This window comes from Cynoglossus semilaevis, chromosome Z, assembly GCF_000523025.1.
Source record: "Cynoglossus semilaevis isolate Cse_v1.0 chromosome Z, Cse_v1.0, whole genome shotgun sequence".
Taxonomy (NCBI): Eukaryota; Metazoa; Chordata; class Actinopteri; order Pleuronectiformes; family Cynoglossidae; genus Cynoglossus; species Cynoglossus semilaevis.
Window position 1 is genome coordinate 19559472 of NC_024328.1, and position 14716 is coordinate 19574187.

At 40.3% G+C, this 14716-nt stretch overlaps 1 protein-coding gene across 1 annotated transcript in view; it reads left to right on the forward strand.

Annotated features, from left to right (window-relative positions):
• adgrv1 (adhesion G protein-coupled receptor V1) overlaps positions 1-14716 on the forward strand; it is a 109245-nt gene that overhangs the window by 10486 nt on the left and 84043 nt on the right. Inside the window, exons 2-18 of the mRNA XM_025053295.1 lie at positions 1365-1552; positions 1931-2080; positions 4043-4138; positions 4566-4670; positions 5006-5119; positions 5607-5837; positions 6293-6630; positions 7056-7326; positions 8256-8582; positions 9659-9835; positions 10121-10344; positions 11549-11675; positions 11795-11980; positions 12267-12447; positions 13033-13196; positions 13284-13407; positions 13671-13931. Of these exons, the coding sequence (XP_024909063.1) occupies positions 1367-1552; positions 1931-2080; positions 4043-4138; positions 4566-4670; positions 5006-5119; positions 5607-5837; positions 6293-6630; positions 7056-7326; positions 8256-8582; positions 9659-9835; positions 10121-10344; positions 11549-11675; positions 11795-11980; positions 12267-12447; positions 13033-13196; positions 13284-13407; positions 13671-13931 (3262 nt within the window). The 5' untranslated portion in view covers positions 1365-1366. The remainder of the gene's footprint in view (positions 1-1364; positions 1553-1930; positions 2081-4042; positions 4139-4565; positions 4671-5005; positions 5120-5606; positions 5838-6292; positions 6631-7055; positions 7327-8255; positions 8583-9658; positions 9836-10120; positions 10345-11548; positions 11676-11794; positions 11981-12266; positions 12448-13032; positions 13197-13283; positions 13408-13670; positions 13932-14716) is intronic.

Sequence of the window (14716 nt, forward strand, 5' to 3'; positions counted from 1 at the left end):
TTTCCGGTGATGGCACACACACACACACACACTTCTGACATGACATCTGCATCCATTGATTCTGACTGTGTCTGTCAGCTGCTGGCTGATAGCATGTCGTGCTCTCCCCTGTAAGCTGACAAACTGATTGATGGTTGGTTGTTACTTAAACACCAGCCGCCGCTGAGAATAACTAGAATTGATATACCAGTAATGGAACATGTGAAAAATTGGTTATTTTTAATGTCCAACTTTCCTAAATGATTTCTTCACAAGAAAAAACATTACTAAAAAAACCAAACAGCATGACTTCATTTAGCCTAGTTGCTGATGTTCTTTTTTAGACCTTGTAATTAAGAGCAAATATTCTTTATAAAAAGACTCCATGTGTTCATCCTGTTGGCATGACTGTGTGGTGCAGATTATGAACAGGATGGGTTTGAGACAGTTGGGAAAGGAAAGATGGGACAAAGTGGCCACATCTAACTTTGAACTGGCTCCACCCCATTTGTCATGCTGTGTTTTTTTGTTGTGTTAACCATGACAACTGTCTCTGCACTCCCGTCCTGCAGCTTCAGGATTATTCCGGGTGAGAGAGCTGAGCGGCAGATGATGGGAATGAGGGAAAAGAGGAGACGAGGTGGTGTAGAAAAGATCAATTAGGTGAAAGAGATGATTGGAGGAAACAGGAACCGAGATGATAATTAGAGAGGACAGAGAGTCAGCAGTGAGCTTCATGTTGAATTATTCCGAGAACCTTAAGTGAGCACATTTGTTCGTGTAGAAAGAGTCAAGTCAACAACAACTGCTTTAGCGGTTATGACAGCATGAGGACAACACTGCAATGAATCACGTAGACCACAATGACCAGCCAGTCTGACTGCCAGCCTGTCTGTACATTTTCAAAAGACCTGCAAATATTCAGAACATCTGGTTACTCAATACTGTCTGTCTGACATAAAAGTTTTAATTGCCCAAAGTTTGAGTACAGAAATGTTGCCTTATAGCATAGTGTAAATTTTACTAAATCTCAACTGCCTGAGCACTGCTCAAAGAGTGCTACTAAGTTTCCTTCTCCAGTTCAGTGTCTCATTAACCCCAAAGGTTTGTTTACGTAATAGAACAATGTCAGCAGCTTAGAGGTATTTTAACATCAGGTACGAAAACTTACTATGTAATTTGTTTTGTTACAATACAAGAAATTTAATAGAAGGCACACCTTAGTGCTGAACAAGTCAATGTCTTGTATGAAAATACTCATTTACTGATATAAATATACTCATATCCGTTTTTACAATGCTAGTTATAATTCATTAAGGCTTATATATCATGTCCCTGTGAAAAAAAATGTTTTGGTTCTTTTTTGTTTGCTGCCCTTTTTTTAGGAATGCTCCCTGTCCTCCTGTTAGCTGGGTTGATTCTGGCTCTGTCCATCCCTGGCACAATATCTGAGTCAGCCACCCTGCGTTTCCACGGCCCCACTGTGTTTCAGGTCAATGAGAGCAGCAATGCTGTGGTCCGGCTGGTTGTAGAAAGAGTGGGAGACCCAGTCAATGTCACAGCATTGGTTCTGGTAAGACACAAGTCCCAACCTTAGATAGATAGATAGATGGATGGATGGATGGATGGATAGGTGGATGGATGGATGGATGGATGGATGGATGGATGGATGGATGGAAGGACGGACGGACGGATAGACAATAGACAGATAGACGGATGGATAGATAGACAGATAGACAGATAGATAGATAGATAGATAGATAGATAGATAGATAGATAGATAGATAGATGGATGGATGGATGGATGGATGGATGGATGGATGGATGGATGGATGGATAGATTCAGATGAATGCAAACAAGTTGCTACGATTGTTTGTGTTAACAGACAAAAGGTGTTTCCTATTTGAATGGTCAGTGGTGCAATTTTAGATTTGCTTTTTTTCCCTTCAGCTGGAGGGAGTGGACACTGGGGACTTTGAATCCACTAATGCTGCAGCCTTCCTCCTGTCCACTGAGACGAGGAAGACTGTCTTTATTGCTGTGAGAGATGACGATTTGCCTGAAGCCGATGAGACCTTCACCTTCAACCTTACAGTCCAGGTAAGAGTCCCTTCACCTCAGGAGTTTATGTATATGTGTTTGCCATTTCTTCCTTCTCGGTCTTCTGTGTGTGCCAAATGGATAGATAATAACTCCCCTTCTCACGGTCCTCTGGAACTCCGAGCTCTTTTTCCACAAAGTCCCACTGTTCTGATTCTGCCCGTGACCGTCTTAAATCCTAACCCCAGCTATGAGGCAATAGAGAGTGGGGGCGTTACATCGTAAGACCCCCGGGCTGCAGCCTCTTTGATGTGTGCCTGCTATAGAACTTTTCCATGGCTGGCGTGGGTGGTGCCTGGGTGTTGTGAGGTTTCCCTGCTACAAAAACACACCTTTGTGAAAAGAAACCAACTTTGACAACCACTGCCTCACCACACATGAGATTAAAGTGGTTCTCTCATTTACTGCCCACACTGACCTCAGTGCGTGTTTGGTGGGTTTCTTTCAAGTATAACTGGTGTGTTTACTATTTAAAGAAATCTGCGGTAATAAATACATTTTGGCCTGTTTAACAAGATTTTTAGTTTTTTTTTTCTTCTGATTGCCAAACAAATATGTAGTGTTTGCCCCCCTAAAATGATTAACTGCTCTTTTGCAGATTATAATTTGCCCCTGTGCCACTGTCTCATATATGTCCGTTATAGAAACTTACAAGTTTGACTGTAAATCCATCTCAATAGAATTACCACCACCACAGTTGTGGATGCTTTGCACTGAGAGGCTATCGCCATGGTTTCATATAACCTTTAACTGTCACGTTTGATTGATGAGCCAAGGGCTCAAATGCTCTGTCTGTGAGTCCTGCCTCTGCTTAAAGACCTGAGACAAAGGTTGCACTGAGATTCACTGAGTGTCAGCTGCCTACCTATATTGTATATTTACGAAACAGTTACATCCCTGAGCAGCTTTCAGCATCAGTGTTGTCTTCACAACATATTCGTCGTATTTCTGCATTTACTGACATCTGGTTAAACTACAGTTGGACAACTCTTTTGCCAAGTGTAAAACCGGAATCAAAGACTGATGAGGCTCTTTTAGTCTTTCTGTTGACACTACAGTGGAAACAAAGCTTTTGGTAAAACGCTGCCCTATCAGTTGCCTAAAGAACTGTCTGTAGGATAAATGAGCTCTACATGAGGTCGGAGCAAAGGTTGCCATACATCAAGTACAGAAGCAGTTCTGCCTAAAATACATCCAACACATTGCACGGCTAAACTTGTGCAGTCCGTCTCACCAGGGAACCTTGTGGTTACTGTGTTTGAAAATGAGACATGACAAGACATGATAGATAGAAGGAGTTTTGAATGGGTGTGGACAAGAGCAGGTGCAGTCTGTCCAGTACTGTACAGCAGCTCAGTGCACAGTTAGGGTCAGTGCACTTTATTGATCCCCTTGTGTAATGTACTTCACATAACATAAATAACAAACCTCTGATGGAATTTAGAAAGTGTTTTAAGAAACTAAAAAGTAAAATTCAATAAAACAATAGAACAACTGTAGCCCAAAGAATAAATCTACAGGATATTTACAAATATCTACAGAATGTGAATTTACAGGACCTTGAAAATTGCACCAAAAGTCAAGGCTGTGGTCTTTAAAAAGCCTATTTTCACAGATCACATGTTGCAGCCCCTTCTTCTTGTAAAGAATTCCACGTAAGCTATGGAAAATGGCTGTCCGATTTTTACGCTGAGCTTTGCTCAAGTCTTAGTGCCGGCTCAGGGAGCACAGAATAAGTGCTGTGAAAGTTTGCCACTGTGAGTTAACCTGACACATCAGCCGAGTCGAGACCAGGACTTCCTGCTATTGTGTCTTCTCACCTGGTATTCTCAGCAGGAGACAGGAATGTAGCAAAGGCGCTGAAAGTGTTTTTTCTCATCAACTTAAGTGACATGAGAGGTGTTGTAATCAAAGTTTAGTCAAGTTTTATCTAACCATTTTTTACTCCCACTTTCCTCTAAGAATTCCTCCAATGGTGTAACAGTGGGGACACCCAACAAGGCAACAATCACCATCCTCTCCAACGACAATGCCTTTGGAATAATTGCCTTCAATTCAGTAAGAAACAAATGTTTTTGAATTAATTATTTTAGTTTAGGCTCTTATGCTCCAGACTCCTTTAGCTATATATTATATGATTTGTATTCATCATTACTCATTATATACACTAACACAGTAGAAGGAGAATATTATTGTTATTAGCATTGTTACATCTTCAATTCCAGTTTATGTTTTCACATTAAACCTTCCAATACTGAAGCTGTTGGAAATAAATGGTAATAAATGTGGAAGAACCCATTGTCCGGTGGTTGCTGGTGAAATCACAGTCATAGTCGTTTTATCAGAGGGAAGTTATTTTTTATTTTCTGCAGCGAACCTAGCATGCTAACCCACCTCTATGAACCTAAAGGCAAGTATTATAATACCTTAAAAGTAAAAAAAAAAATAAATAAATAAAATTTGAATTATTTCTCTGTCTTTTCAGACTGAGGAAGTTGTGGTTGATGAGCCTCGAGGAATGAACCGTTATGTGCCCTTTACACTCATCAGAGAGAAGGGAACGTATGGGACTGTGACTGTGACTTTTGAGGTATGAGTGGCATGGACATATCACTGCAATGGTTTTATGTTTGAATATGTTGCTTTATTAAACATTAAATGCTGAAATTCTTTGTTTCCATGCAGTACATTTTGTACAATGTGCGATAATAGATTGCTGTGAAAAATCTGCTTGTCCTAAATTGGTAGGGAATTTGTTTCTAATGCTGTTCATTAAATTTCATTTGGAAAATAGACAGTGAAGAAGGTTTTCAAATACTGGGATGCACTTGTCCTCTAAGAACATCTTCATTGTGATTTAACTCTATATTAAACCAACATTACAGGAGAGTTGTCTCACTGAGATTTGTGCCTCCAATAACACAGATCTCTGATGGTCCAAACCCGGCCATTGAGGATTTGAGTCCAGAGAGAGGCAACATCACCATTCCTGTTGGACAGGCTATGGTGCACTTCAACATTCTCATCCAGGATGACCAGGTTAAAGATATACTGTATTTCCCAAGCGTGACGTGTGTGTTTTGTCTGCTTCTTCCTTTTAAATTTAATCATTCTTTCATTTAATCATTGCTTCTGTATAAATTCCATTCAAAGGTGTTAATCTTAAAATTGCATTGCATATTGTGGAAGTATGTATTAAGCTGAGAGACTGCACACTGGTGCAAGATGAAGCCACAAAGACACATCTGCTTAATTAAAACCATGTAAATACCCAGAAACACACACATAGACAAATGTTCCTCAATCTGTGAAATAGTGGTACTTGACTACGACATTGCATTATAATGAAGGATGAAGGACACAGCACACAATAACGCTGCTTCACTCGCACTGCAGCATTCAGGATGAATAGCCAGTAGTTTGAAAAGACTTTCAAATCAAGGCCACGTTTCTCAAAAATTGAGCTTCTAATTATTTTTTTATAAAAGTACTGGGTTGAAAAGTTTGTCTTGTCTCTATGGACCAGGTCCCAGAAGATGATGAAGTTTTCACAGTCATGCTAACAGGCGTGGCAGGTGGAGCGCTACTGAAGCCCAATGCCAGCAGTATCCAGCTGAGAATCCGGCGTAATGACAGCCCACTGCGTTTCTCCCAGTCTATGATGGTGGTACCTGAGTCTGCAGGGGTCATCGTCCTTAATGTGACCAGAGGACAACTGACAGAAGATGGGCCACTTGTTGGTTCTGGAGACTCAGAGGTCATTTGTCTTTATTTCATCCAGTTATTAATTTAGCCTATATGGTGTTAAAGAAATATATAATTTTCAATAATGGTGAGCGTAAAAGTTAGCTTTAAAACTTAAGTGGCTTATGTTTAAGCTGTATAATAAAAAATATATTTATAGAAATTAATGTCAATCACAGGATAGCTGTGTGAAGTTTATTTGCAATTACTCATGATTCTTAAACACAACTGTATATTGCTGGAACAAAAAGACAGATAACAGCAGTTAGATGTATGTGTTTGTACCTGATATCACAATATATTTACTGTAGCAACACATCTAGGATTTGTAGTATCAGTTTCCGGTAAGCCAATGATCCAGTTCTATGTGGTTTGGCCAAGAGTTTAAAGCACACATTGGACCTTGAAATAAATATTTAACAACTCCTTCCCTCAAATCATTTACCATCTGGACTGTACTTGTTTTAGGTCTTTGTGGATTACATGGTGGTGATCGGTGACGGTCTTGGCACCGCCACACCAGCTGTGGATTTCGTGGACCTGCAGCCAGTCAGAACCATCATATTTCCTCCATTTGTCTACAAGAGCAGTCTGCTGTTCAATATCACAGATGACACTGTGCCAGAAATCGCAGAATATTTCCGTGTGGTTTTGCTGGAGGAGACCATTCGAGGAGACGCTGTGTTGGTGTCACCTAATGCTGTGCAGGTGACCATAGAACCCAATGACAAGCCACACGGTGTCCTGTCCATCAGCAGCAGTGCACTCATTCATCCAATTACCATCAATGAAGACCTTACACAGAGGTACACTGTTTATGAACATGAATGCTTTTACACAAGGATTTTGCACAGCAATTGGAAAGGAAGCACAAACTGATAGCATATAATTTAATCAAATGAAACAAAACAACAATTCTGTCATAAAGATCTGCTTTTATACGTACTGTAGAAAGAATGGAGAGGCATTAGTCACAAACAACATTGGCCTCATAGTGTAATAGAGAGACAACAGCCAAGTTATGGTATGGAAAATTATATTTAAATAAAAATCTCAACAGGTCAGGTTTGGAGTTTTGGCCTTTAACTTGTCAGACCAAGTTTGAATTTGACACCTTAAATTTACACGTCAAATTGACACAAATTCCTAAGAATGCTTAGATGCAATAGTATCCTAATAAAAGTCTATATATACTATATATTAATCAAGTGTCAATGATCACTTTTCTCAGGTTTGACGGCATTATCATTGTCAGAAATGGAGGCAGCTATGGGGCTGTTTCAGTCAACTGGTCCATCAGCAGAAACTCCAGTGATTCTTCTCCAGTGTCAGACGACTTGAGTCCCACAGCAGGGACAGTGAGGTTCGCAGCTGGTCAGGTGACTGCTGTGATCTCAATTAACCTCATAGGAGATGATCAACCAGAAGAGGCGGAGGCCTTTCTTCTCAAACTCCTGCCAAATACTGTTACAGGAAATGCTGAGACCGACGAGCCCACTGAGGTCAGTTTATATCAGGCAATAATTCATGTTTTAGTTGTGTCTCCTGTTTGCTCTGATGGGGTTTTAAGCGTGGGGAGAAAAGAAAAAAGACCCCATGCACTAGTCAGAGAATACACCCTCCAGATGTTGTGCATCTGCTCAGCACATGTTTGTGTGTGTGTGCCCTACCGTAAGGTACGGTGGCAAACTTGGCACTTCCTACCAAATTCAACCTCATAATGTGACACTCTGCTCTGTGGGTGTCCCATTAATGTGGCTGAATCAAAACAAAGCAGAAACAGCAGGCACACTCTGTGGGTGGGGTGTGTGCATGCACGAGTGTGTCTGTGTGCGTGTGTGTGTGTCTTTTTTGTTCACGAAAGAGTGGCTGACACATTTTATAGCTTGCATCTTTGTCCAAGCCTCCTGGCTATGGGGGAATGCAGTGTGTTCAGATCTAAGACTTGTTTATGCTCAGTGCAATTCTGGGTGAGAAGCCGTGTGCGGTCTGTTGGCCATCTGTGCAAGAATTCTCAAAGGAATTGTATGAACTACTTAATCAATGTTAATTGTCATTAATGTGATATATCACATTGACATTGAACAGAGCTGGGAATCTGCTGTGATTCTGCTCCAGCAACAAATAAAGTTGTTGGTTTTAGCTATGAAATTATTTCATCAGAATTCATGTCACCATTTACTTTAACCAAACCTCCTAGGTTAATGGAAAAAGATAATTTAGCAACGAATGAACTGCATTTTAGCAGTGCTAACATCAATTAGCTAAACATTTATCTACTGTCAAAGTCACTGTACTGCCTGAATCACATTTGTGTGCTGTTAGCATGTGACCAGATCAGATGGCAAAACCAGGATCAAACTGTGTCTGAGATAATCCAGTCATAACCAACACCTGTGTTTTGATTTTTCTAATTTGGTTCTTTGTCCAGATGGTGTTCTACATCCAAGACAGCGATGACATCTATGGACTTTTTCACTTTGACCCCTCAAAGGAGCAAAGCATCCAAAGCCAACCCGCAGGCCGCTTCCTTTCTTTGAATTTCCTCAGAGATGGTGGGAATCTTGGGGTTGTGTCTATGACCCTCACGGCTCTCTACATTCCTGCAGGTCCAGTGGATCCAGCCCTGGCCCGTGACCAGGTTCTTAATGTTACCAGAACCATCAATGTTGTGTTTAATCAAACAAGGACCATCCATCTCACACTACCAATAAGAAATGATGCCTTTCTGCAGAACGGAGCTAATTTTTTAATACAGGTAACGCATTTTCCTCCATTTGAGAATCTAGGTCAAAATTTGCTTGGATGTGAGAAATTTCTTTAGGGGTTTTTGTACATAAAACATTTATTCTAAAGCATTGTGGCCTGTAAGCAAGGTTCTGTCTGATGTAACGTCTCCAACACTTGAGTATACCTAAATCTAAATCAAATAAGTTTAATTCTAAATCAAACACTAAATCAAAGTCCACGAATATTCAAAACTTAAATCACAGCTGTAGATGCTGGAAAGACCCCTGGAAAGTGCTTGAGAAGTACTTGTGTTTTGCGTTCATGTCTAAAAACCTGTTCCATCTGTTTGTGTCCCCACTTCTGGTCAAATTGGTGCCATCCAAAGTTGAAGTACCTCATTTGTATGTGTGAATGGTTTGACACTGGCACTCTACTATATGCAATGTCGCCACGAGATTTTCCACAACTCTTCACACCAACATCACCCTGCTCCTAAAGCCAGAGGAGAAGCCACTGTCAAATCAAAATGACATCACTCACTCCTGTCTTCATCATCCACACTCATTTACTACAGCAGCCATCACCATGTCCAATCTGTTTGTCAAAAAATGTGTTAAAAAGTGCAATACATCCTGTTACAGTGCAATAAACCAAAAAATCAGTGCAGCTGTGATACTGATGTATGATAATTAAATGTATCATGTTTTCTATTATATCTGCATTATTACAATATTTTACATTTAGATTTACATTTATTGTTTATTCAATTTGAACAATGTTGGAGCAATAAAGTAGTAATCTAATCTAATCTAATCTAATCTAATCTAATCTAATCTAATCTAATCTAATCTAATCTAATCTAATCTAATCTAATCTAATCTAATCTAATCTAATCTAATCTAATCTAATCTAATCTAATCTAATCTAATCTAATCTAATCTAATCTAATCTAATCTAATCTAATCTAATCTAATCTAATCTAATCTAATCTAATCTAATCTAATCTAATCTAATCTAATCTAATCTAATCTAATCTAATCTTTAAAATAGGTGGTTTTCTTATTGATCCCACTGTTGAGTGAATTGTATTTTTGTTCCTTTTAGTTGAACTCACTGAAAGTCCTTGATATCAATCCTCGGATTCCATCAATCAGCCCCAGGTTTGGTGGACCTCTGAACCAGACCCTGACTGTCACACCTGACATTGCTAATGGTGAAATTGGCTTTACTAGTAACGCCAGTGTGGTGGTTCATGAACCTGAGGACAGTAATACCAGCATGGTAAGATATGACATTGGACATAATCTTTTCCTTTAAGAGGAAATATTCACTACAAAAATCAGGCACTTTTGAGACAAAGTGGATTTTACAGCAGTTATTAAACAACTTTGATGTCTAACCTCATTCAACTCCACTGTGCAACAAACTTGACATTTTAGCACTTGCTGAAAAAGAAAAAAAAGATACAAATGTTTTATCCACCTTGCCACAAATTGAAAATGTCCCTTCTACCATTCTGTTTATTTTTTGGCAATACAAAAAAAAAATTGACAATGTTTGTTGCAGGTGACTCTCCCTCTGCGACGTGATGGGACAGACGGTCAGGCTGTAGTCTATTGGACCCTCCAGCCAATCGGGGGCAATCCAAAGGATGCGACTGAAAATGACCTTAAACCTTTCAGTGGCTTGGTCACCTTTCTGTCTGGACAGAGCGACGCCTCAATCAACCTCACGGTCATGGCGGATGACATCCCAGAAGTGAACGAGACTCTACTGCTCACCCTGGACAGGTTGGAGTTTTAAGCTGTTGGAAAACTCATTAATAGTTGATGTTTTCAAGGACAAAATTCAAGGACCAACTCAATTATTCAATATCTCCTAAAAGTGACCTAAGTTATGTATGGGTGGAGGTAGTTTGGTGATGGGTGCAATTGCTAGTCTTGATTCTGATGAGAATGGCATCTCCCTTTCCCTCCCACTGCCTCCCTGCAGGGTCGAGACTGCACGCTTTATTGTGTACTTCGGGTAAGTGCGGAGTGGGGTGAACATGGACCCTTTGTGTGGTGTGAATCAGGACTTTGTTTTTCAGTGAAGGGCCTACTTCAGGGTTTCTGTGGTCTTTGGTCAATGTGATGAGGAGTATTTGGGTTGGGGATGCGGGGGCGATTCTGCTGTGGTGTGAAAACGGAGAATTCTGAAAAGGGAGGGAGACTATTGGGCGCAAATGAAGAATCTCCTTTATGCGTTTCTTTAATTTACTCTGACTTAATTGTGCAACCTTTTCAAAGATATCAGTGTTGCAGCGCCTTGGCTGTGACTGTTTGTTTGGAGTGCTTCATTCTGTCACGTCTTTGTCTCTAATTTACCCGTCATGTGACGCTTGCCAGGCTCCAGTTTTTCCTTGCTTAAAAACACATACACACATCCCTTTGGAGCAATAAGAGTGGAGACAAGCCGCTGACTGACAGGTTTATTAAAAGCTATCTAAACAGCAGCACGAAAATAAGAAAACAGTAGTTAGACCCAAAAAGGAATGAGAGTCCACCTTAGACCATTCTTGCAGTGGATACAGTAAAATTAAAGATGTTTTTTGGCATAAGTTTGACACAATTGTACAGATTTTTTAAAAAATCTAATAATCTAAATCATTGTCATGCATCGCTATTACTTCTCTTAACAGAATGCTGTAACGCTTGTATAAAGTCGGATAATTTATAGCTGGGAATATCAGGTGAATGAGTAACCAATGAAACAAAATAAGTGTTATTTCTATATGTGCGTTGAAGAGCAGACCTGCTGCTGTGAAAAGCTGTAAAAATTGGGTAAGGAACCACTACCCGTGTACTGGTAGAAGGTATTTTTGTGTCGTAGACCATAGCAAGAATGAGCACAGCAATAGGAGGTGGGGAAGAAAGTGCACCAAGTGATCTGTAATGTTTTATTTGCTATGCTTATAGTGGTGTAACATGTTCATTACATGTGTGCTATTCCCAGGAGTAATGTGGAGAATCAGATCCTTAAAGCTGGGTTCACCAGCAGAGAAATTGTCATCCTGGAGAACGATGATCCAGGAGGAGTCTTTGAGTTTTCTCCATTCTCCAGAGGTCCTTGGCTAATCGATGTATGTCTTTGAAAACTAAAAATATGTTGACATGTAAAAAACAACTACATAGCAAGCACTCCGCCCTCCAGCCCCCTTTCTCCCCTTTACTACAATTGTTGATCTTTTTCCCACTGAAGGAAGGTCAGGTTTTAGAGCTGCACGTGGTCAGAACCCAGGGACAGCTTTTAAAACAGCTGGTCCGATACGCTATCCTGCCTTCTGGTCAAGATGAGTTCTTCGGTGCCACAGGTGTCCTGGAATTTAATCCAGGCGAGAGAGAGATGGTGGCAACACTAGTGGCAAAGCGTGATGGTGTTCCTGAGGTAAACACTCACATAACGTCCGTCTGGTCTTTTTACTCTGGTTTTTAGTTTAACAAAATTAAGTTTTCTGTAATTTGATACAGGAGAGTATTCCTATTGAAGCCAGGCAGAATAAATTAATTCTCATTTAGGTTAATACCAACATCTTTTCCACATACTTCTAATATAGATCTCACATTTAGTACATTATATGCCATACTGTAAAGATTATGACTTTAACCTTTATTTGCTACATAAAAAACTCTGTGTGTGTGTGTGTGTGTGTGTGTGTGTGTGCCCACAACAGCTGGACGAGACATTTTCCGTGGTTCTGAGTAGCCACAGTACTCCACCCAGTCGTCTAGGCAACCACAGGGAGGTCAACATCACAGTGAGGAGGAATGACGACCCCTTTGGGGTCATTGAGTTTCAACAATCAGGACTAACGGTGGCCATCAATGAGAGCAAGGGCAACAAGATACACTGGGGTATGAAGAATGAGTCCTTTAATGACCCCTGTCACATGGTATAATATATACACGTGGTGTGAAAAATGACCCAAAATGGATTATGTAGCAGCATATAACTGTATATAGCTGCAGTATATGTTCTGTACTATTGTAAATGTTGTGCTTTGTTATTCTAGTTGATTCAAAATGATCAGTTTCTGCATGGCTTTTACTTTTTGAAGGGCGCTTGGGGTTCTTAAAGGAACCAAATTTGCTTTTTTTTTTAATCTGTTTTTACTATTCCAAAACATATATTTTATATTGGTCAAACAGACTGATGTGTGACCATTTGCTGTTTCATGATTGGTTAATAGCATAGGAACAACTTGCTACGTTTATTTAGTAGATCTTCAACAATCCCTACAAATGACAATACAAACCAATGGATGTAGTAATGAAAATGGCCGAACCAGATAACACCGTTAAAGCAACATATTTATCGGTTATCTGACAATAACCTAAGTACTAGTGACTGTGTATATAGATTTTGGCGCGATTTGGCGTTTATGCACCTAATCAAACTTAAACTCATCTAATATTTGTTCTTTATCTTCCCTTCTTTAGCTGTGTATCCCGTTGTAAGGAATAGGGGTTTCTTTGGAGCCGTTTCTGTTTTGTGGATCATACAGCCAGCCCTCTCTGGAGATGTTAGTCCTCTACAGGGAAACATAACATTTAAGGAGAGGGAGGTCCTGAAAAACCTCACTGTCTTCTCTGAAGATGATGAGGTAAATATTGAACTAAATTCGGATTTTTTATTTTTTTATTTTCCAGTAAATGTATCTATTTTCTTTATTTTGTGATTTGTGTTTGAGATCCCCGAGACCATGGAGAATTTTACTGTCACACTGGTGGACACCACAGGTGGAGCAAGACTTGGCAACCACCGTACGGCCAATTTACAGATAAACAAAAATGATGACCCCATATTTTTTGCCGGTAAGGAGATGGATTTTTTAAATTAATTTTGTAATACTGGTAAGAATTGTGTAGCAGGTGCTACACAACTTATTAACAGTATTGACAGTAAAAAATATTTAAAGAAAGTTGCAACAATTTGATTTTTTTAAATACTTTTACTGGAATAATGTTTGCATTTTTGTTGACTTTCTTTTCTTGACTTATTGTTGAGCTGCATTCTGTTTACCATTGTTATCGTTATCTAAGAGCTTTCTTTTCTCTTTCGATGTCTGTCCATTTAGAACCCCTTGTGCTGCGGGTTCAGGAAGGAGCCTTTGCTGACTTCACTGTTCTGAGAGCAGGCAGGGCAGACTTTGTTGCCACAGTGATGTACCGTGTGGAGTATGGTGACACATCACCAGATGACCTCACCTTGCTGAGTAATGACACGCTGCTGGTGTACAGTGTTGGTGAGTGGATGAAGAACATCTCTGTGGCAGTGGAGGATGATGACATTCCAGAGACTGATGAACCCTTCTACATCCAGCTCTACAATGCTACTGGTCAGTATGGGCCACTACTTTATTGAGCCAGCTGCCATTGTAAAATTACTTTAAACCCTTTTATTTATTTATTTTAAGTTTCTGGTCATTATACAGATCTATAGCATTGTAGAATCTTAAAAAAATGCTGTTATTATTGCTATTACTACTTATGCAGGCAACTGTAGTTCTTTGAATAAAAAGTCTACAGTTTTTTATACATTATGCTGTGGCACCTCAATCAGTAATATACATTCTCACATTGTTGCACATGACTAGTTATGATATTTTGAGTATGTTAAGGTGCAAAGAAGCTTTTTATGTGTTTGTACCAAACAAGGACGTACAGGATGCCTGGGTTTACATTTGATGGGTTTAACCTTCCCCTCCTTGAATCGCAATATTAACGTGGTGGAGGGGTTTGAGTATCCGAATGACCCTAGGAGCTATGTTGTCGGGGGCTTAATGCCCCTGGTAGGGTCTCCCAAGGCAAACAGGTCCTAGGCGACGGATCAGACAAATAGCGGTTCAATCCTCCTCCCCCCCCCTTTGATGATGAAAATAAATAAATCAAAGAGGTTCAAGTCGCCCGGATTGACGTCACTGGGGCCCCACCCTGGAGCCAGGCCCGGAGTTGGGGCTCGCAGGCGAGCACCTGGTGAACAGGTCCTTGCTCACAGGACCCAGCCGGGCTCAGCCCGAACAAGCGACGTAAGTCTGCTTTCCAGTGGGCCCACCACCCGCAGGAAGGCCCACAAGGGGCCGGTGCCTTGTGATTTGGGTGACGGTTGCGGGCCGAGGCCCCA